Source organism: Lipotes vexillifer, unplaced genomic scaffold (assembly GCF_000442215.2).
Source record: "Lipotes vexillifer unplaced genomic scaffold, Lipotes_vexillifer_v1.1 scaffold1346, whole genome shotgun sequence".
In the NCBI taxonomy this organism is placed as follows: domain Eukaryota; kingdom Metazoa; phylum Chordata; class Mammalia; order Artiodactyla; family Lipotidae; genus Lipotes; species Lipotes vexillifer.
In genome coordinates, this window is record NW_006791409.1 from 515,700 (window position 1) to 539,250 (window position 23,551).

A 23,551-nucleotide genomic window follows, 5' to 3' on the forward strand; every position below is an offset into this window, starting at 1 on the left:
CCCGTTGCGGAGCACAGGCTCCGGACGCGCAGGCTCAGTGGCCATGGCTCACGGGCCCAGCTGCTCCACGGCATGTGGGATCTTCCCGGACCGGGACACGAACCCACGTCCCCTGCATCGGCAGGCGGACTCTCAACCACTGTGCCACCAGGGAAGCCCAATGATCACATTTTTAATCAAGAGAATCCCATTGTCATGATGCTTATTCATAAAGTACCTTAGGTATATTCTTATTTTTTCTTTCTTCCCAATAGATAACTATTGTAGTTGTAATAACTCTGAGATCTTTTGATAAATAACTCAAAAGCAAGTTTCTGTTCAGAGTGGGAAACAGAATGCTGGAGTCCTGAAAGAATGAATATAGCTTCTCGAGGTGTCTCAAACACAGGGCAGGGGAAAGAGTAACTATTGGGATGAGTCCAGAAATATCTCAATATGTAAATTATGTGACCATTCTGCAATTAGAAGATTAAACAGTCATTTCTGCTCAAATATACCAAGAATCTAATTATGTTTTTATATCAGCGGTCCCCTACTGACTTTTATGGGAAGGAAATTATTGTCTCCTGATATTCTGCAAAGAACGAACTTGACTACTTATTCATTGATGCTAGATATATACTTATTAAATAAAGATAAATTGAATCAGTCAACTATGTATTTGTTGAGCGTTTACTGAGTTTTTCAGATTCATTTGCCTTGCATACAAAAGAAGCATAAATCCTTGTCAGCATGGCCTGATGTCTTAAGGACTGATTTTGTTTTTAGTAAAACATGAGAGTTTTACCTGCTGGTTTCCTTTTAAGATCAATATTCCATTTTATGCTATTTTCATGCTTTTAAATTCCTCAAATAAATAAATAAAATATTAAATGATAAATATATATATATCATTAAATTAAAATAATCTTATAATCCCTTAACTCACCATGTTACATTTCATCCCTTTCTTCTTTAATTTATCTGCCCCTCTTGAGCAAATGACAGTTGTAACATGTCACGTTAAGGTATTCATTAGATTTCTGATCTTGGTGATTCTAAGGGTGCTGAAAATAATCGACACAGTTTATTAGCCTGCTCTCAAGCATGTGTGTTTGATCTCTCTCTTGACTTCCAGAAAAAGAAAAAATATTCACATTATAGTTCTGTGAATGTCAAATAGGTATATGATTTTTGAGCTTGCCAGGTGTTAATTGGTCTCTTCCCCAGTGATGATACAGATAAAATTCACAGCCAATTAGTTTGCACTCTTGAATCTTTACTCCTTGACAAAGTGAACCACTTTGCTGAGGAGACCAAGAAAATGAAGAAGTTATAGAATCTCCTCACTGAAAATCTCTGCAGGGATTTGCTCTCTTTAAGAAACATCAAGTCAAGAAGAGTCTATGGATACCTATGTTACTCAGGATATGTTTTGGTCTTCAAGGTAGTTTAATGGTGGAGGTTTGCATTAGAATTTTAGAAATACAGTTAAGGAGACAGATGCACTTATTGTCCTAAGTGAAAGGAAATATTGAATAGAGAAGAGCTGCCTACTTTATAATCACAATAAATCATATTGTGTGTCAGTGTTGGAAGATAAGGTTTCGGAGTGGCTGGATAAAACAGCAATAATCATACAAAGTCTCTGATACAGTGCTAGAAAGTGCCATGGGATGCCAGGAACAAGGCAAAAAACAGCTCTCTTCTTTCAAAGAAAAAAGGAAATTTCATTAAGAGTGCCACTTAGAGTCTTTGCATTGATACATTGGAGATATGGATGACTGTGACAGAAAAATGGGCATTTTACTGTTTGGTGCTAATAAAAAGTCATGGTATAAATCTGATTTGTAATATTTCATTAACTATCAATAGGCTTTGTTTCACCAAAAACAGAAAATGAAAATAAAGAGCTAATGGAAAGCTTACAGGATGAAACTAACGGACATTCCTCATACATGTTTTTATTCATGGTGTGTGGCTATGGCTTTTATGTATGTCCATAAATATATCACAGAGCAGGAAATATATACATGGAGTGCACAGGCTCACACACACACACACACACACACACACACACATGCCTTTCTTACATTTTTTGCATAGTATCAAGAAAAATAATAAAATTGATGGTACATTATTAAGTCATACCACCTTTCTCTATGATTAGTGCCAGATAAAATAAAACAGTGTTTCTTATTTCTTAAAAGACAATGACAAAATTAAACCAAGCTGCCTGTGGCTTTGTCCAGTGGGGCATTCTAATTGACTCCAAGTCATTAATCAGTTCCCAATCAATCTATTTTGCCAGTAGCAAGCAGTTAGGACTCCATTACCAACCATTCATCATGCCATACCCTAATTCACTGCACCATTAGCCATGGACTAGGCCTCTGTTAGAATAACTTAAGTGCCAATTGCTAAATGTGAAGAATTTTTGCTACTCACTTCAGCCACCGGGATCCCTTCTGGTGGTCGACACTGGAGCAAGACTTCCTGTTCCAAGGATACTTCCTTTCCCAGGGGTTCCTGCTCAAATGTCTTCCGCAGATCTGGAAAGCACCAGTAATAAAATATAAGACAAAACTAATTAACATTTATTCATTTATTGGAAGTACAATAAACATTCTGCAGCTTCTTATTTTATGTTTCTTTGTATTTTTTAATCATGTTAGTACTGTACCATAATGTGGGTGATTATATTCTGTGTACTGGAAATTATGAAACTTGGAGGCTATTAACTGTTCCTACTTTAATCTTCACTGGAATGCTTTGGAGATCCTCATTCTAACAATTAGTGAAACTCATTCGTTGCATTTCCTTACTATTTCTTAATAATCAACTATAATGATCACTTTTTTTTTTTTTTTTTTGCGTTACGCGGGCCTCTCACTGTTGTGGCCTCTCCCGTTGTGGTGCACAGGCTCCAGACGCACAGGCTCAGCGGCCATGGCTCACGGGCCCGTTGCGGAGCACAGGCTCCGGACGCGCAGGCTCAGTGGCCATGGCTCACGGGCCCAGCTGCTCCACGGCATGTGGGATCTTCCCGGACCGGGACACGAACCCACGTCCCCTGCATCGGCAGGCGGACTCTCAACCACTGTGCCACCAGGGAAGCCCAATGATCACATTTTTAATCAAGAGAATCCCATTGTCATGATGCTTATTCATAAAGTACCTTAGGTATATTCTTATTTTTTCTTTCTTCCCAATAGATAACTATTGTAGTTGTAATAACTCTGAGATCTTTTGATAAATAACTCAAAAGCAAGTTTCTGTTCAGAGTGGGAAACAGAATGCTGGAGTCCTGAAAGAATGAATATAGCTTCTCGAGGTGTCTCAAACACAGGGCAGGGGAAAGAGTAACTATTGGGATGAGTCCAGAAATATCTCAATATGTAAATTATGTGACCATTCTGCAATTAGAAGATTAAACAGTCATTTCTGCTCAAATATACCAAGAATCTAATTATGTTTTTATATCAGCGGTCCCCAACCTTTTGGGCACCAGGGACCGGTTTCGTGGAAGACAGTTTTTCTACGGACCAGGGTCGGGGTAGGGTAGGTGGGGGAGGGACGGTTCAGGCGGTACTGCGAGTGGTGGGGAGCAGCGCATGAAGCTTTGCTCACTCGCTGCCCACCTCCGGCTCTGCGGCCTGGTTCCTAACAGGCCACGGATCAGGGGTTGGGGACCCCTGATTTATATAGTTATAGTTGCTACAGCAATATGCAGTACAATTTTAAAAACTGCTATTGATGGACACGAAAATGTTAGAAACCAGTTTGTCATTTTAAACACCAAAGCCAAAAAGTACATGAGTCAGTCATAGAGCTTTGAAGCAGCATTTTTTTTTTAAAGTAAAGCAAAAAAATATTTCATATATGTACTCTTCAGCTCCTACCCATTCAAAGTTATTGGAATTTTACCCAGTTGATTTTAGTAAAAAGTTCATGCCTCTTTCCTTTCATCCCATGTCCCCAGCAATGACTTCAGAATCTAAAAGCACCATTTCAGCCTACTGAACTAATGAGTGGAAATCAGAAGACTCTGGAGGTGTGCCTCTAATGTCTTTCAAGGAGCTATTAGAAAGCACCCCTTGGAAAATGCACTGAGCAAAAAATTCATTGTCATATATTTGCCATTTGGTTGAATTTCTTGGCAGAAGAAAACCTTCAAGAGCTTAGGGGCTGTGAAAAGATAACTGGATCTAGGTGGGTCTGAAGTAAGACAAGAGACTCTACAAATGGTGACAGAATTTCTGTCAGAAGGGCATTTCTAATTTGATTATCAAGAAATTGAGTATGTTGCAGGAATGATCACTTAAAATCCACAGAGTTATTAGAACTGGAAAGTTATCTAAGCCAGGTCCTAATTTTACATATGAGAAACATATTTCTCAAGTTACTCAAAGCCTCACAGCAAAATAACTGATGCTGCATTAGAACCTGCTGATTTGATACATATTTTTCTATCCCACACATCCCTTCACATCTCTTTTGGTTGATTTGTGTCCTTTCAACAGAAACATTAAAACTTCTTCGACTCTTTCTTTTCTCATATAGCAGCTTCTCTTTGTTTTTAATCTGCATTAAGATGAAATTTTGGCAAAACACCAAATATTAATAAAAGCAATAGCAGCAGTGAATAACTTTAATGGGATAAAATGTTCTTGACAGGGTATATCTTGTTGGTGAAAAATGATTCTAAAAAACTCCCATCTGGGCTTCCCTGGTGGCGCAGTGGTTGAGAGTCCGCCTGCCAATGCAGGGGACGCGGGTTCGTGCCCCAGCCAGGAAGATCTCATATGCTGCGGCCATGGCCACTGAGCCTGCGCGTCCAGAGCCTGTGCACCGCAACGGGAGAGGCCACAGCAGTGAGAGGCCCGCGTACTGCAAAAAAAACACAAAACTCCCATCTGATGCAGGGTAGGGTGAAGACCTAAAGACTGGAATTAGTTCTCAAATCAAATAACATATTGACTCTCAGTTAAACTAACCAGCATATCACAAAATAAGGATTGAGAATTAGAAAGAATGAGGCACATATATATCCAAATAGTCAAAACAAATGCCTTTAACATTTGTAAATTATCTCAAGGTAGACACTTTATTAGGTACTTAGGATGAAGATATGTAAGATTCAGAATCAAGACTAGAACGATAAGCTGAGATCTATTTATGAAAAGCCTTCCTGCCATGCTAAGGAATGGCAAACCCTCAAAGGCTTTTAAGCAGAGGAGGGAGATAGGATGTCATATTGTCCTCGGTGTGATTGAGGTGGTGGTGAGGAAGCAGAAGGTAGTTAGGAACCCATTTGAATAGATCAGGAGGGATGATGGGGTCCTGAACTCAGCTAGTGACAGTGGACAGGAAGGGGAGAAAGCAGATTCTAGTAATAAATAGATCATATGTTGAGGAAGACCTAGGTATTTGGAGAGTGAGAAGAGAAAAAGATAATACTATATTCTTAGCTACTGCAATTGTTAAGTTGATACCATCATTAAATGAAATAATACCAAATTGGGCAGGAAAGTGGTGAGAAAGATAGCAAATTTATTTTGGTACATGTTCAGTTTGGTGCAGCTGTAGGCTATTGAAGTGGAAAAGTCCAGTAGGTCCATATCATGATTTCTGAACCTCAGCACGACTGACATTTGGGACTGGATAATTCTGTTGTGAGGTTGCCCTGTGCACAGTAAGTTGCTTAGCAGCATCCTTGGACTCTACCCAGCAGATACCAGTAGCACCCTTCCAAGCCATGGCAAAACAAATGCCTCCAGATAATGCCAAATGTCTCCTGACATGAAAAATCACCTCAAGTAGAGAACCACTGGTCTAGAGTTCGGAAAAGAAGCCCTGGTAAAAGATCTGTGCTTCATTGTCTAGGAGATAGCTGAAGCACTAGAAATAGATGACACTACCAGGGCAGAGGAAAAAAAAAAAAGAGGACACCAACATTCAAGAGGAAAACCTGCCTGCAAAAATGATATGGCGTGAGCAAAGACGTTGGAGAAAAACCAAGAGACAAGCGTCAGAGAAGCCGAGAGGAGAATAAAGTTTTAAGAAGTTGGGAGGCCAACAGGACAAATGCAGCAAAGGACTCAGAAGGAGAAGTTTGGGGAATTTAGGAGTGAAGGGGGAGTAGGAGCCCAGCTGAGTTGAGGGTGCACAGGAATTGGGAAAATGACCATCAGGAGAACTCCTACTCTTTTGCAAGATTTTATGGTGATGGAGGTCAGACGCAGCACCATTAAGGGATGATGGGTTCGAATGGAGCAGGCTATAATTCTTCTTAGGATATGGTATAGTTTTGGGCACAGTTTTCAAATTCTTGCCATATGAAGGTACACCCTTTTGAGAATCCTCATTTCCTAATTGAGAATGGTGCCCACACATCGGAGTCATGAACCCAGAAGACAGGTTTAACTGAACTATCACTGAATACCATATAATTCTGTTGTTTTGATGTTATTTAATTTTAAACTCTATGTAAATTTTATCTAATTTCTAAAACGACTCACATTTAACCCCTCACAAAGTAGTACTTCTTCCTGAAAAATCCTTTTAATTCCTGCCCAAAACCTCTTCTCTAGCTTTCAGGTTGTGGAAAGAGCACAGAATATATTGTGCTGTCCAGCATGGCAGCTGCTCCTTTCATATGCCTCCATGGTACTCTGTAAGGGGGTGAGTAGCATTTTAAGCATATCCTTTATCATTTGGAGAGATGTGATAGAAGGCAGGCTGGATGACTTGCAGGCAGAGAGAACACGAGGGGGACGAATGGATAAGCATGAAAAATGGACACTTGGCAGCTAGGAATTAGATGTAAAACAGAATGTTTTAGAATAATGTGGGCAATCCTGTCCGGACCTTTAGGAGTCTACATTTCTGTTTTCTTTCCATTAGTTCTAAGGCTGCTACTAAAATAAGTATAAAGTCCTTTCATTATAACCTAGATTACTTTTGCAAAGTAAACTTGGCTTACCTCTGATTTAGTCATTGACTCCATCAATTAAAAGAAAAATCAGCTTTGTCATATGCAGGCATTCAGAGAGATGTTTACTTAAGAACATGAATATTGGCTTACTAAATCCATACAGAGAAATCCAATTAGCAGATGTAGAATCAGACCTGAAACTATACGGACTTCTATTTACCATTTACATAGTAATCAAAGAAAGCCTTTTAGAACACACACGTGTGGGTGTACACGGCATCTCATTTTTTATGGTAGAATTGTGATGCTGTCAATGAATTTTTTTGTACAATAATAATACTGTGGTTACAAATTATTTATGATGTGAAACCCACTAATTTCATGGCATTCTACAAACAAGGACTCTGCTTTTTGACAATGTGGTAGGCAGAAAAGAAGGCCACCTGGGAATTTGAAGACTCTGTGGCCTCACCTTCCTCATTTGTAAAATGAAAGTAAATGACGGGATGCTTTTGAAGGTCTCTTTTGTCATAAGGGCCTATGCCTGAGTAGACTAACATTTTAAATATGCATTTTAGGGGAAAACAGCCTATCCTTTGTGAAATAAGATAAGATCTTTAAGGATTTATACCAATTATCAAAGAGAAATAATAGAAGAAATTATTTTTCAATAATCTAGGAGATGATGCATCTTTGAAAAGAACAGCTTATATATTTTCCTCTTACAACAATCTTCATGCAACTTTCTTACACTTCAATATACAAGTATGGGTAAGAGTTAGAAAAATGGGATGATGGATGGGTTCCAGAAGATTCCATATTAAAAATATCAGAAAATTCTTTGTACAAATCTGAGGGAGCAATATAATATACATCACAAAAGCAGATGAATATTAAAGCTTTGATGATTATGAATACATTGAGAATTACTTTGACAAAACAAATTTTCTCTCTCCATGGAGAGATGGGAAGGAAATGCCTACCCAAAATAGCACGCAAGAAAGCCTGTCACACCAAAGCGCATATCTACGAAAGGGGCCCAAAATCAAGTCTCTTCCACAGTGACCTCCCTCGAGCATCTTTGCCTGACACCATCTGAAAAGGGTGAAAGTGGCCTACAATGGGAAAGTCGAGGCTGGACTGGTGGGAGATTTGACTAATAACAGGTCATACTACCAAGCCCCTGTGAGCCCTCCTGATTCGGGAAGGAAACCAGGAGAAGCTACCAGCAAAAGATCTCCCTATGGTGTCTAAGCAGGCAGGTTGCGGATACTATTGTCTTTGAAAAAGAAAATAAACAGGTTCTCACTCCAAGTTAAAAAAAAAAATAACTTACATTTGTTAAAAATGTTTATTCCCTTAGCAATGCTACTTCATTATGCAGAAAGATTTATTAGAATAAAATATTTTTTAAAAGACAAAATCTTGACAATGTGATAAACTGATATTATGAAGTTAAGAGTTCGCTGATGGGTATACTTCAACAGATTATTCTAATGGAAATTAAAGTCCTTAAATTCCATTGAGTAATAAGATATAAATTACATAGTATTACCTTATTAAGGTTGGGTGCTTTTTGTTTTAGATCTGATCGGGTTTTGTGAATATTAGATCTCATAGAGTTTTGTGAATATTAAAAGAGTTATTGAACCTGAAAAGGTTTTGGAAGATTATGAAGCACAAAACATGTAATAAATCATTACGACTGTTTCTATTACTATTAGAGAGTTCTGGCATGAAAGATGATTACTCATCTGAGTAAATTTCAACATGTCATTCTCTTACACACTTGGGCCATTTGGTCTATAAACTATAGGATCTAATATTCCTTACTATTCTTATGGAATTTAAGGTTTATTGTTGAGTTTTTCAAGCTGTGTGTCATGACCCCTTAGAGGATTATGAATTCAATTTAGGGGATTAAAAACCAGCATTAAAAATAGGAAATGGAATAAATAGAAAATGTCAAGTGATCATACATAGTATTATTATGTATGTTTATATGTACATACACACACACACCTCTGTGTATTTGTATGTATGAAGAGATGGGTATACGTTTATTTAGTGGATCATGATATAAACATATTTTTTATTATAGGTCACTGTGAAAGAGGTCTGAAAGCTCCTGCAAAGCAAGATAACATTGCAGCCAAGAGCAAGATCTTCAGCATGGACAAACTTGGGTTCCGGTTCTGACTTTACCCCTTGACTAGCTGTGTGACCTTGAGCACACTGCTTAACCTCTTCTTACTTTAGTTTCTTCAGCTAAGAAATGGGTATGATAACAGTAACTATTTTACAGGGTTTTATAGGAAGAGGCACCTATAAAACTCTAGCATCATGCCTTAAATATAATATGTACTCAAAAGATAGTAATCCCCACACCATTTCCCCCCCAGTATTAGTGAATTTTAGTATGCTATACAAACATTAGGCATTATCATTGTTAGTCAAAATAATCATAAACAAGTGAGACAAATTAATTACGAGCATGGGAGACTAATGATTGAAAGTGATGTGTCACAAAGAAAAACTTAGGGATTACCATGCTGTGCCTGAAAAAATGCAGATTTCATAATAAGACTTGGCTCCAGGAATCCACAGTTTTTATTGGCCCCCAAGTGTGTTTTACACACAGCACTAAAATCTGAGAACTACCGATTGATTGATAGATTATTTATCGAACACCTATGATATGCGTGGCACTGTGCTAGACCCTGTAGGCAGAGGGAGAGAGAGGCCTGGGAGGCCGTGAGAACCAAGAAGACCTGCTTCTATACTGTGGCTCTTAAGACAGTGAGTCCCTGTTGGTGTTTCCCCAGTGTCAGTACTTTTGGCCAGGTTGGCGGCTGACATTGTCTAACACAGACACTGAAATTTCATATGTGTCTAGGGGACAGGCAGGTAACTTAAATGAAAGAAAACTAGGCACAAGAATTATTTTTTTCTTAAAACATAGCACCAACCTGGGCTGTCTTAGGTTTTCCAAATTTTAATAGAGACATGGGTACAAAACCAATTCGCTTAACTTTTTACTTGCTACTCAGTTCTATGCTGCCATATAGGAATTCAGGTTTGGTGGGCCACAGACCCCATATTTGACAGAAACTAGTAATCAATTCTTTTCATGCTCAATGAACAGAGGTAGTAAAAACATTTTTTAGTTTTTAAAATTCTGTTTTACTGTACTTTCAAAGTGTTCCTCTAGCAAATAAAATAATTCTATTGTCACATATAGTAACAATACTTCCGTTCTTAGAGGGAAAAAATGTGCCTTTCTTCCAATAATGATAAAAGGGGATAATTATGTTGTCATAGTAGAGTATAACTTATGCTTAAATCACCAAATCTGGCTGTTAACAGGAAATAACTGCCATGAACCAACCAGTATAGCATACTTTGGGAAAACTAGATTAGACTTCTGAGCTTTGAGCATTTATTAAAAGTGAAAGTCCTGACAATGCTATAGAACCCTAAAAAGTTTGCCGTGATTTTCTTTTCCAGGAATAGAGTATCTTTGCTGGAATTAAAAAAAAAAAATCATGAAAAAAAAGTTATATTCAGCAACTCCTAATGTGGTTTTTAAAAGGAAGGGACACAGTATATAAAAAATGTTGGAAGGAGTCTTCTTTTTAACTTGCTTTTTCTTCTCAAATATTGTAAAAGATAAAACAAAACAAAACAAAAACTCACGAACCAACCCACCAAAACATGAAGTTTCCTCTATGGTTAGACTGCAAAGTGAACTATCACATTTCTGCAAACGTGTACAATGAATTGGACTCTGTAAAAAGAAAACTTTAAAACTCAGATTTACCATTTCCTAAACAAGTGACTAGGGTAAGTTATCTAATATTTCGTTTCTATGCTTCTGTTTCATTATTTGCAAAATAAGGATAATAACAGATCCTACCCAAAGGATTGTTGGAGGCATCACACAAGTTAACATGCACAGGGGCTTATAGAATTAGGCATACAGTAAGCATGCCATAAATGTTGGTTACTAGGACACAGGGTTTTTTAAAGACAAAAGAATGAAGATGGAAGATTTTTATTTTGTTGCTATTATTGTTTTGCAACCTCTTTTCACGTTTTAAAAAACTAATGTTTTTGACCAATCTTATGAATTTACCACAAACACTTTCATAATATCATAGTTATGGGCAGGAACAGAGGTTAGAATAATTTGAGCAAATCAGAAGAAAGGTTATCTGGCAATGTCTTTAGTTTTGCCAAGGCATGGCTATCCCTTACTGCACCGGGTCATTTAAACAGAAATCCTAAGTAAGCAAAGTCCCTGCAAAGGGAAGTACAATTTCAGCCATTCTTCTTTATTTCTTGGCTTTGGGGCATTTATAGGACAAATATATTGTATTCAGATAGTTTTGCTAAAGGGTTTTTAAAAAAATAAATATTTTACAGCTAGAACTCCAAAGACATCCATTACAGAGAAGAGGAAGAAAAAAAAACCCCATATAAGCTACTCTTCTATTCACACTGCACCTTTATTTTCAGAAAAAAATGATTATATGTCATCACAATATTTTTTAAGGTATGTCTTAGGGGTAAATAATAAGAAACATGCCAACTTTATGGATGAGGAACCCGATATATCAAAAAGTTAAGGCTCTTTTCTCAGAGTACAAAAAAAGAACACAATGATTGCAGACAAGCTTTTTTGCAAAAAAACAGTTTAGCCATAAACTTCCCATTTCATACAGCATAAAACATTACTTTAATGACATATTTTAGTCCAGTGGGTTACCAGCCCTTCCTATAGCACATAGATGGATGATTTTTCCCAAACTATAACTTATGAGACAGTATTTTATCAATTAGATGTCTACCTCTCAGAACAAATATGAGCTATAAATGCCTATGGATTTGTGGAGCCTCCATGAATCTTGAGAACTTCTGTCTAAACACAAAAGCAAATAAGTTTGGAAAAATACAGACTGATGCAATCAGGTATGTGCTATGGTTTTTAATTTTGAAATAGGAACCACATGATGGATTAATTAACATAACGGTTGAGATTTATATGAAACAAGGAGACATTTATTGTTAAAAATTGTCTTATTATCTAAAAATGTCTAAATTGTGCAATTAATCTCATATAATTAAAAAACCGGCCCCTGTAACTTACAGTGGGTTTACTGGGGACTTAAATGGTCATACAGGGGATCAAACCACAGCTCAGAAGTGCACGTTAGTAAGCGGGCCATTTATTCTGGTGTGGTAGCAAGCTTGCTGAGCTCTACCAAGACATTGGTGTTAGGCTGCCAGATCCTGTCATGGTATAACCTAAGTCTTTCAGAACAGCTGGTTAATGCAGAACACCTGCATTATTTGGTTAAACTGTACTTTTAATTTTGATTATGTCAAGTACAGTAGGCAGGTAGGAAATGGAAAAGTAACATACAAGGCCACAAATAATGACCTCTGTATATATAAACTAACACAATAATCGACAAGATCACATATATATTTAACTGGAGATACTACTACACCTACTATAGAAATATTAGTTCATCCATTCCTTTAAGATATTTATTGAGTTCCTACACAGTGTCAGGCATCACTGTAGGCATTCTGAATTCATGAGTGAACAAGCCAAACAAAAATTTTTGCCCATGTGGATCTTACTTTCTAAGGGGCTGGCGGAAATAGACCACTAGTCATGAACATAATAAATAAGTATATAGTAGGTTCAAAGTTGATAAGTGCTATGGAGAAAATAAGTAAGACAAAAGTGTAATGGGAATTTGAAGTAGGGGGAGCACAGTGGCAATCAGTTCAGTCTGTCTGATATCCTCAAATTCCTTGGGTGATAAAACATTTTTACTGAAACAACAAATCATTGGCATGAAATAGCAGCGTCACTTTGCCTTATCATATGCTTACAATTTAATACAGTTTCATTCCATTTACTTATGTCTTCAGTTACTTAGCACCAGCCACATCCAAGGCACTGTTTTTAGGCACTGGGGATATAATGATGAAGAAAATAAAGTGCCTACTCTAGTGAAGCTTATATTCCAGTGGTGGAGCTAGTCAGCCTAAAAGATCATGAATAATGATGAAGAGAAATGCTCTCAAGAAAAATAAAGCAGGCTTGGCGTTAGAAGAGTGACAGAGTTGGCGACAGTGGGTGTTAGGTAAATTGGTCAGGGTTAATCCCTCTGAAGAGCTGATGTCTCAGCAGAAATCTGAAAGAATGAGGTGAGCCACTGGTAGAGTTGGGGAAGAGTGTTCCAGGTGGGAGGGAAGAGTTATTGCAAATAGCCTGTATCTGGAATGAGTGTATTAAACATTCCAAAAACAAACTGGTATAGTTGGAGCAGACCAAGCAACAGGAGAGAGACAGGAACCCAAGGCCTTCTTTCACTTCTGCATTGTAAATAATAGTGAGCCTACATCATTACGCATGTGGAAAATAAGATATTTTTGTGAACTGCCACCTGACACAAAATCATGGTCACCTCCTCTCTTATTTGTATCCAGTGTGTTGGTTAAAAGCATGGACTCCTTTGCTGGTCTGACCTACTTCTCCATATATGCACTTTGAACTCAGGCAGCTTGTTAATCTCCCTTTGTCCTCCATTTCCTCATTTGTAAAATGAAGATAATAACGCCTGTCACACAGAATTGTTACAAGTACTGAATGAGCTAATTCATGTAAGTGTTGGTCAAAGGGTACCAACTTTCAGGTACAAGATGAATAAGTTCTGGGGATATTTTTGTACAGCATGGTTATTATAGTTAATCATACTGTATTGCATAGTTAAAATTTGCTAAGAGAGTAGAGCCTAAGTGTTCTCACCACACACACACACACACACACACACACACACACACACACACACACACATATATACACGGTAACTATGTGAGGTGAAAAAGTGATTGAAACAGTGTACCTATTATTATTATTCTATAGCCCATCTGTCCAATATGAGCCACACGTGGCTATGGAGCAGTTGACATGTGGCTATAGTCTCAACTGAGAAGTACTGTAGTGTAAACACACCAGATCTCAAAGATTAATATGAAAAAAGAATGTTACATTGGTTATTTTATTGAAATGATAGTTTAAATACAGTAGACTAAGTAACATATTATTAAAATTAATTCTGCCTCTTTCTTTTTACTTTTTTAAGAGTGGCTACCAGAAAAGTTGAAATAACGTGTGGCTGGCATTGTATTTCCTCGTACACTGTTGTTCTGGACAGCATGCTAGACACTACAGACTCAAAGATGTAAACATGGCTTGGTCCAAACCTACACATGGCTCACAAGGTGGCTCCGATCTCAGGGAAAAGGATGAGTGAGCTATGAGAGGAGGGCAGAGACGGCCACTCTGATCCTCCTTAATTCCTCCCAGAAACTATCCTATTCCAATCTGTAGTCAGTGGCCTTTGCACACATAAGAAAGAGAAACTCCTCAGGAACTATCCTGACATTCCCAGGAAGATGGATTGTCCATGCACACAAATCCATTGTAACTACTGAATTGAGGAGAAGGGTGACCGTATACAGGGATCCTCTGGCCTCAGGCTTAGGGACAAAATTACAGTCTAATTATACTTGAATTGGCAGAGAACTTCAACCTCTAGGACTGACAGCCCAGGCCTGGTACAGGAAGTGGTGAAAGACGGAAAATCGTTTTAGTTTTTAAAGTTAACTTAGTATTGATAAGTTTCAAAATGCACAAATAGAGTTGTATGAATCATTATTTCTGTTGTTATGAACATTATTATCATACACTGAGCATTTGCTTTGCGTCTGGCACTATGCCATATGCTTTACAAGTTTATTCTAGTTTAATCTTAAAATAACCCTATCATTTTCATTTCATGGTTGATGGAACTAAGTCTCAGAGGGGTTAAGTCACTTGATGAAGGTCACACTAGTAAGTGATGGAACCAGGGTTTGAATACATAAGTCAACCTGGCCCCAAATGTGTGCTCTAACTACTCCACTCTGCTACTCTTTTCACATTATACCCACCATCCCCTGACAAAAGCAGCCATGAACTACATCATCAACAATCACAACCAACATCAGAAATAGCAGCCAAGACATTTCCTGAAGAAAGACAGTGTTTGCTGACATTTTGCCTGAATTACGTTTTCCTACCTTAACACTCAGAATTCTCCCATTGGCCTATAACAAGGGACATTGGAGGAAACAACCCAATGAAACTGGCGGCTGCGTCACCATAAGGGTTCTACTTTGGACAGTCATTATAGTGTCCACTTGAGTCCCCTCAGAAGAAACTCCTCTCTCTGCAGTGGAAGCTGCAGCACCCACTATGGACAGCTGACACTGCCCTCTGCTAAATGTGTTCGGTTCTAGAGCAGGCATATCATGTTCTCAGCTCATACCTGGCCGAATCCTAACTTTTTCCCGTTTCCTGTTTTCCCTCTGCCCGGATTGTCTCACAAACTTATTTTTGTATTTTATGTAGTTTGAATGTATAAAATATAAAAAAAATTAAATGAGTGAACAGCTAATATTCATTTCTGCTTTATAAACTCCTGAAAATAGAGCTCTTTCATGAAAGAACTATGGGCCCCTCCACAGAACACATAATGAGTATAGATCGAATTAGGTGAGAGGTAATCGCACTTATTTAACTTTAGTGTCATGGTTACCTTTACCTGAGAAAAATTTAAACTTTAATTGCAGTTGATGTGACAGCCATCGGTCAGATATTACTGGGCAAAGCACCACAGCTCACTTGAAACAGAGCAAAACAGAAAATCTGCAACCTTCCTGCAACGTTAGCAAGGACTCACTTGGTAGGGATCAGCCCTGACAGGGAGAATTTGAAATTTAACTTTTTTTTCATCATGATGTAAATCTATGTGAGTAAATCTTTATATATTGGATGTTGTTCCTTGGCCACACACCTATGAGTTCAGTTACTTATGGAAGTACAAGCAAACTTCTCTTCAGTCTTAATACATGAAGACGAAAACGTGCTATGGGCAAATTAATGTCTTACTGGAAGAAAAGTTTGTCTTATTATTTGAAAATGTCAAACTACGTATAAAAACTGTGAAGTAAATAGCAAAGTTTATGTAATATGTTGCAAAGGAAGATGAGGTTCTTATATGTTTTTAATTTTTAATGTGGTGAATAGGGTTATATAAAGATAATATTATATATGTTATTTTATTAAATACTATATATTGTTTATGTATACATATATAAAATTGGCACCACACAAGAGTCATTATTTGTAACTATGAAACCCTTAAACTTCAGCTTTTAGGCAAGCCAATTTAGTATAGAGTGTAGATTGGCAATTTTAAATATTCATTATACTTGATATTAATGACCACATAGTAATGCAAGACATAGTTTTATATCATTGTGCCTCTTTTGATTATAACTAGAAGCTAATTTTGAATTTATTTAATTATCTGACCAAAACAGTATGTTTTTTGTTTCTTTTTAAAATGTTTGAAAGTATGTTCAAGATACTTTCATAACATAAAACACAAAATAAAATTAATAACATAAAATCTTCAAGATTTGTGGTAGACAATTATAGTGGATCACATACGTTTTCAGGACTGATCCCACCTGTTGGGAGTGCTAAAGGTGAAGGCTCCCAGCCTCTCCCTCCTGGACTTGCCCTCAGTTGAGAAGAGCTGACTTGACCTAGGTCATACAAGTTGGTGAGGGTGAGGAGAAAAGGATGGGCCCACATCCATTGACTAGTCAATGTTGGGGAGAAAGGTCTGCACACCTCCTGTGCCTTAAGGTGGGACAACTCTGAAGGGCCGTCCTAGCTCCAGAGGTCCCTATTGGGTCATCTTTTGTTGTACCTGTACAGCAGTTCAATTTCTCCCTCTGCCCATTTCTATTCCTCCACAGATGTTTTTCCGGAGAGCCCTTGCTAATACATTGCCCGTGTGCGTGTCTCCATCTCAGAGTCTATTTCATGGAGAATCCACATAAGACAAAGAGAAAAATCCCTTTAGACATGCTCAGAGAGGAATGATTAATATAGAGCAAGTCTTTATAATGTTTTTTTGTGTTTTTTTTAATAAATTTATTTTATTTATTTATTTTTGGCTGCACTGGGTCTTCATTGCTGCTCGTGGGCTTTCTCTAGTTGCAGCAGCGTGGGCCACTCTTCGTTGTGGTGAGTGGGCCTCTCATTGCGGTGGCTTCCCTTGTTGCGGAGCACGGGTTCTAGGCACACGGGCTTCTGTAGTTGTGGCACGTGGGCTCAGTAGCTGTGGCTCGCAGGCTCCAGAGCGCAGGCTCAGCAGCTGCGGCTCACGGGCCCAGCCGCTCCGCAGCATGTGAGATCTTCCCGGACCAGGGCTCGAACCCATGTCCCCTGCATTGGCAGGCGGGCTCTCAATCACTGAGCCACCAGGGAAGCCCTTTATAATGGTTTTAATTCAACAAAATTTATTAAACATCTTTGATGTTCTCGGCGTTGTGCTAAGCACTGAAGATATACAGTTAAGCAAACCTGAATTAAGCAAAACTGATCTCAGAGAACTTGCTGGCATGAAACACACACATTACGACAAGTGAATATAATTCAAAGGAGACAAGACTGTATTAAGAGGATGGACGAACTGCTCTGAAAGGTTTGAGAAAGGAACACCTATCATTCTGGAGACTGATGAGGCAGGAATGACTTCACTAAGGACAACTGAAAGAAATCCTTCAACAGGCTCAGGCTTTTCGAATCATTCTCTCCTTTCTTTCTCTCACATCCCACATCTAACCTCTCAAAAAAAAAGCTACTACCTCTGCCTTTAAATATATCTAGAATCCAGGTCTCACTGCTCCACAGCTTCTAATCTATGTATCCTAACATCTCCCACATCCACAGTCTCGTAACTGGTCTCCCTGCTTCTACTCTTGCTTCTCATGGTGTATTCTCAACACCCCAGTCAGGTGTTCTGCTAAAATGGAAGTCGCCTTTTCCCACTTATCTTTCTTCATAGCACTTAACATCTGCTCTGTCTCTGATTATTTATTTCATATAGAGTGTGCCCTTGCTCACCAGACATAAGCCTCCTGAGGGCAGGGATCATTATATGTTTTGATTATGGTTCCATACCCAATACCTACAATTGTCCCAAGAACAGAGTAAATGCTTACTAAATATTCATTGAATAAATAAGTTTTTACAAATAATGAAAGGAAGTAAGAGAAAGGTGAAACCTTTCAGTATGAACAATAGCTGGAAAGTATAGAAATGGAAGTATTTCTAATCTAGTGTGACTCGATTGGGGACATTCTTTGTGGTCAGAGCTGGAAATTTAGGTTACCTTATGTAAACAATGAAATATGGCTGTTATGGGCTGAAATGTGTACCCCCTGCCAAAATTCACATGTTGAAATCCTAGCCCTTAGTACCTCAGAATGTGACTTTATTTGGAGATATGGCCTTTAAAGAGGTGATTAAGTTAAAATGAGGCCATTAAGGCCATACTGGTAACCTTAAACAATATGACTGGCATCCTTATGAGAAGAGAGATTTGGATGTGGACAGTTACAGAAGGAAGACAGTATGAAGACATGGAGAAGATGACCATGTACAAGCCAAGGAGAGAGGCCTCAGAAGAAGCCAATACTTCTAGCACCTTGATCTTGGACTTCTAGCTTCCAGAACTGCGAGAAAATAAATTTCTGTTGTTTAAGCTACCAGTCGGTGGAATTTTGTTATGGCAGCCCTAGCAAACTAATACAGTGATATATACCATTGTTAGAAATTTTGACTTTATCTCACGAGCCACTATAAAAATTTAGCAGAGATGGAGGTGAGCTGAGATGAGACCTGAGTTTTAGGAATCTTCTGAAATCTTGCATTTGTGGTAATATGGAGGAAGGATTAGAAAAGGGAAAAGACTCGAGTCATGGAGACTAATCGGGAAGTGTTTGCAACGGTTGGGATCTAGATCAAGCAGAAGGGAAGGAAGAGGCGAGAACAGAATTGGGGGAAGCATCAGAGCCAAAACTGTTGGGACTTAGTGACATATTACAGGTAAGTGACATTGACATCAATGCAAATTGAAATTTAGTAAAATACAGACATGCAAAGGAATTCAGATAATAAAATTTACATGGGTTTCAGTGGTCTCATACTTGAGAAAATTTCTCAGTATGGAACCTAAAGACAGATTAAAGCAGCATTCATGCCGCTCAAGGTGTGAATAGTACTCGTTGAGAAAAGGGTCTGCAGAAAGAGCTGCAGACTACATCTCCTCCTTGGGGGTAATATGCACATTAGTATATTAAGGAATCTGGGAAGTTTTGCAATGAAGAAACCTCTTTAACTTTGTCCAAAAAAAAGGTATTCCCCACATTTATTGATTATGGAACACTCTTTTTGTGTGTGAGGCACCTTTTAACCTCTCCCGCAACACAAATACTCTAGAAATTAACACAGTTTAGAAAATAGTGGTGTATTCTGATGCACTAGAACAGTTCTAAAATAAACAGAGAAACTTTGTCTGGGTAATTTCTATTTCTAAGAGCAAAACTAGTCAACACTGTCCTAACAAATTGGCAGAATAAACTCATTAAAGGAATATAGTTGGTTTTCCCATAGCCTAATTTCTACCAGATTAAAAAAGAAAATTCAGTCTTTTGAAAGTAGTACGAATTCTTTCACACCCATAAAGGAAAATTACTCAGTGCTTGAAACAAAATAAAATGATATTCTGGTGACTTAAAGGGAAGGTGTAGCTCAAATTCAGAAATCTGGGAGCAATTTTTAACCAGCGTTCTTTGACACTAGAGCACTTATGGTCTAAATTTTCCTATTTTCCATCAGTTTCTGGAATCCACGGCGTCCCTGCACTGTGACTCACATGCAATGCGCACGTAGGCCTTCCGGCTCTTGGTGGTACCCGCCGAGCTCCAGGCTACACACTGGCACCAGTAATCTTCAGGCCCAAAGAGTTCTTCCACTTGCTGGCGTGAAATCTCAATGCTTACTTCCCGGACAATGAGACCTGCCAAGGCAAAGGAAGATTTAAGTCAGGAGAAGACTTGTATTAACAAAATACAAAACACCATATATATATTCTTCCTCCAGTGATCCTTCTTGATGCCATAGACCAACGTCCTAGATATTGCCTCTTATCTCCTCTGATTTTCCTCTGGATCCAGTTACCTGTCCACACTTTTTTCATTCTCTTATTTGCTGTTTCAAATCTTCTGGATTCACCAGATAATGAAAGTGGAGTTGGTCTATCACTCCACAGAATTACACCTTTCCCGTTATAGCATAACATTCACCCTCCACCAAGGTATCTTCCTCTGTGTATTGAAACAGTAACTTGAATTTAACATCTTCTAAGGATTCTATCTTAATTATACAGGTTGTGGGTAAGATACCCATATGCTGTACATAGCTTTACAATAACTAAGTCTACCTAATTCTTTACAAGAAATGAGAGAGAATGACCAGAAAACTATAATCATAAGTATATAAATCGTCAATATATATATTTATATGCACAAATAAGTGTATCAGTTTTTATTACATGACCTAGTCCTTTATAAATATGTGGTGATTTTTTAAAACTAAGTCATTTTAAACAGCTTTGTTTATTATTATTATTATTATATTTTTTTGTGGTACACGGTACGCAGGCCTCTCACTGTTGTGGCCTCTCCCGCTGTGGAGCACAGGCTCCGGACGCGCAGGCTCAGCAGCCATGGCTCATGGGCCCAGCCGCTCCGCAGCATGTGGGATCTTCCCGGACCGGGGCAGGAACCCGTGTCCCCTGCGTCGGCAGGCGGACTCTCAACCACTGAGCCACCAGGGAAGCCCAGCTTTGTTTATTATTAAGGCACATTGTTTTTCTTAAAAGAAATACTAGCCTTAGCTAACAAACCTCTGCTGTTCTATCCAAAGAATGTATGACTTTAAGGTTTTCATGAGTAATATTTTGAAAGCCCAAGTGTTTCTCTATAATAACAATGTAACCAAAATCCTGTTAAAAATAAAGTGGCTTCTAGTTAAAATGCTCAAATAATTGGAATTTACTTCACAGTATTATGTAATCCTAAAATAACAAAAATTGAACTAAGAATCTGGGATTATCATTTTAGGGGTATTCATCCTGCAGTATGCCTCTCTGCACGAGCAAGAAGGATTATCTGAACAATATATGCGGGCAACTGCCAGTTCTCTTGCACATACTTCCAACATGGAGTATCTATTGAGAGAACTGGCAGGGGCACCATTTAGGGAGTAGGAGAATTTGCTCTGGGTCAAGTATGAGCACAGTATGAAAAGTTAAATGTATTACTCTGTACTGTTTATTCATTCATTCATTCACCAAGTATCTACTGAGTATCAGTTATGTAGAACATATTGTACTAGGTACTTGTGACACTCTGATGAGTAAAATAGTCATTGCCCTCAATGAACTATTATTTTTGGGAAGAGGATACATAAAAGGCTCCAACATGAGTTAGGTTGATTAAGTCCTATGGGGAGAGGGACAGGGCACATGGGAAGAAGTAGGAAAGGGAAGGAGGAGACTGAGAACCCAGGAGAAGACAGCTGAGCACTGGACACAGAGAATACTAGCATGAGATGAAACTAGAGACAAGAAAGGGACCACTTTATATACATTCTTGTAAACCCACAGTTCTCAAAGTATGGCCCACAAAACAGCTTTATCAACATCACTTGGGAACTTGTTGAAAATGCAAATTCCTGGGCCCCACTCCAGACTCAGTGAACAAGAAAAATTGAGAGTTCGGCCCAGCAATATTTTAACAAGCCCTCCAAGAATTCCGATGCATGCTACAGTTTGAGAACCACTGTTGTACACCATGTTTAGGATCTGGGATTTCTTTCTGAGAACCAAGTGTTTTAAGCAAGAAGATGACATAATCAGATGAGAATTTAAAAATATACATATATAAATATATATACGATATACATGATATAATGATATGTACAAGATATAAAGTTTAACTAGTTCCTAAAAGTTATGATATTTTAAAATGTTTGATCATGACTTCTTGGTATAAGTAACATGAAAGAGGTGTCATCTGGAGAGCCTAAAAAGGGGTATTCCAGTACTTACCCTAAAATCTAGGACATGTTCATATGGGTAAAAGCACTCAAGGAAATTAACAACCACCCAACAATAGTAGGTGCTGACCCACTGGGGTATAAACAATTCTTCCTGTCACAAGCTGATGGGAGTTGAGTCACAGAAACAACTAAGTCCTTAGGTCCACTTGTGAGTCCCTGAACTGGAATGAAGCCCAGAAAAGTGGGTTTGATAAGCCCAAGGCATGGCAAAATCCTGATGGGGCGACTCTATTTACAAAAGTTTATTAAGTATTATTTTAACATTTTGGAAATTAGTAACGTTTTTACGTTTATAGAGTTATCAGTTTAAAAAGAATTTTCAAGTAACTGGCATATCCCAATCCCTCACCCTTGTATGAAAAGATTATTATTTTAGCCAATGTCCAACCAATAAAACAAGTCTCCATGGTACAAAACCAACTTATTAACAAACAACACTAATTTCCTTCCTTTTTCCTGGTCCTTGCTTGGGCCTTTCATTTTCCTGTCTCATTGTAATTGTTCTCATTTTTCTGATATCTAGAAATCTGTGCAAAGATGGGGTAGAGCCTTCCCTCCTCTCCTGCCTCCATTCTTTTTACTCCACTCTGGTATTTAATACTTTTGTCTGTTTTACTTGTTTATACCTTCTCTGTTCAATGCAGAAAGTCAGTTACTGGAAGCGAAACTCTTCCTCTAAAGGTTGCTGCAGTCACCAAAGGGCGGATAAACCAGCAGTATTTCCTTAGAACTATAATGGTTGTTTCCAAAATGTAGAGCAGCAACAAACGGGCTCAGGATAGTAAAACCACATACAAATATTTTGTGTCCCAAGATGATAACTTCAGGTTTCATTCCCCGCCCCACCCCCACCCCCGCCACCTTTTACTTAAAGCAATTACAGGAAACCTAATTAAACGCTAGGAGAACTTCATGAGGGCCACTGTATCCTTTTGCCCTAAGAGGCTCATGGATGTTTCTACTGAGCACACATCTAAATCCTTTTAAGAAGTCACAGACCCGCCTGCTACAGGGATTATTCATTGTATGAATGTCCTGAATTGTGTGGCCCAGGCTCCCCATGGGCACAGGAGTCAAGCACACACCGATTTTTGTCTTCAGCTTCACAGATGCCCCATCCAGGAGGAGATGGATTAATTACAGCTCTGTACACTGGACCTGCCACATACCCAAAGTTTACACTCCAACATGTGGTCAACAACACCAGAACAAGAAAAAACTGGAGCATGAAGTTATCTAAAAACTTACATTTTAGAATTCTCTAGACTTAGCTGCATTATTCAGACTCTGAGTTACTCGGTTACATATCATCTTTTCATTACCATAGGTAAGTTCGTTACCTATGACATTTTGTTCATCAAACCAGAGGTTAGTGGTTTGGCTAAAAGTAGGTAATATCCTTTTTCTTTGAAAGTGCAATTTCCAGTCTGCTTGAAGTCTTGGAAAAAGCAACCTGTCTTGAAATTTGAAATGCCATCAGCATTACTTCCAAGCAGGTTGCTTTGAAGAGCATTTGGGAACTTGAAATT

The 23,551-nt window shown here is 38.4% G+C and overlaps 1 protein-coding gene across 1 annotated transcript in view; it reads right to left on the reverse strand.

Moving 5' to 3' along the window:
- UNC5C (unc-5 netrin receptor C) overlaps nt 1-23,551 on the reverse strand; it is a 398,459-nt gene that overhangs the window by 111,523 nt on the left and 263,385 nt on the right. Inside the window, exons 3-4 of the mRNA XM_007464392.1 lie at nt 19,774-19,917; nt 2,428-2,531 (exon numbers count right to left, since the gene is read on the reverse strand). Of these exons, the coding sequence (XP_007464454.1) occupies nt 2,428-2,531; nt 19,774-19,917 (248 nt within the window). The remainder of the gene's footprint in view (nt 1-2,427; nt 2,532-19,773; nt 19,918-23,551) is intronic.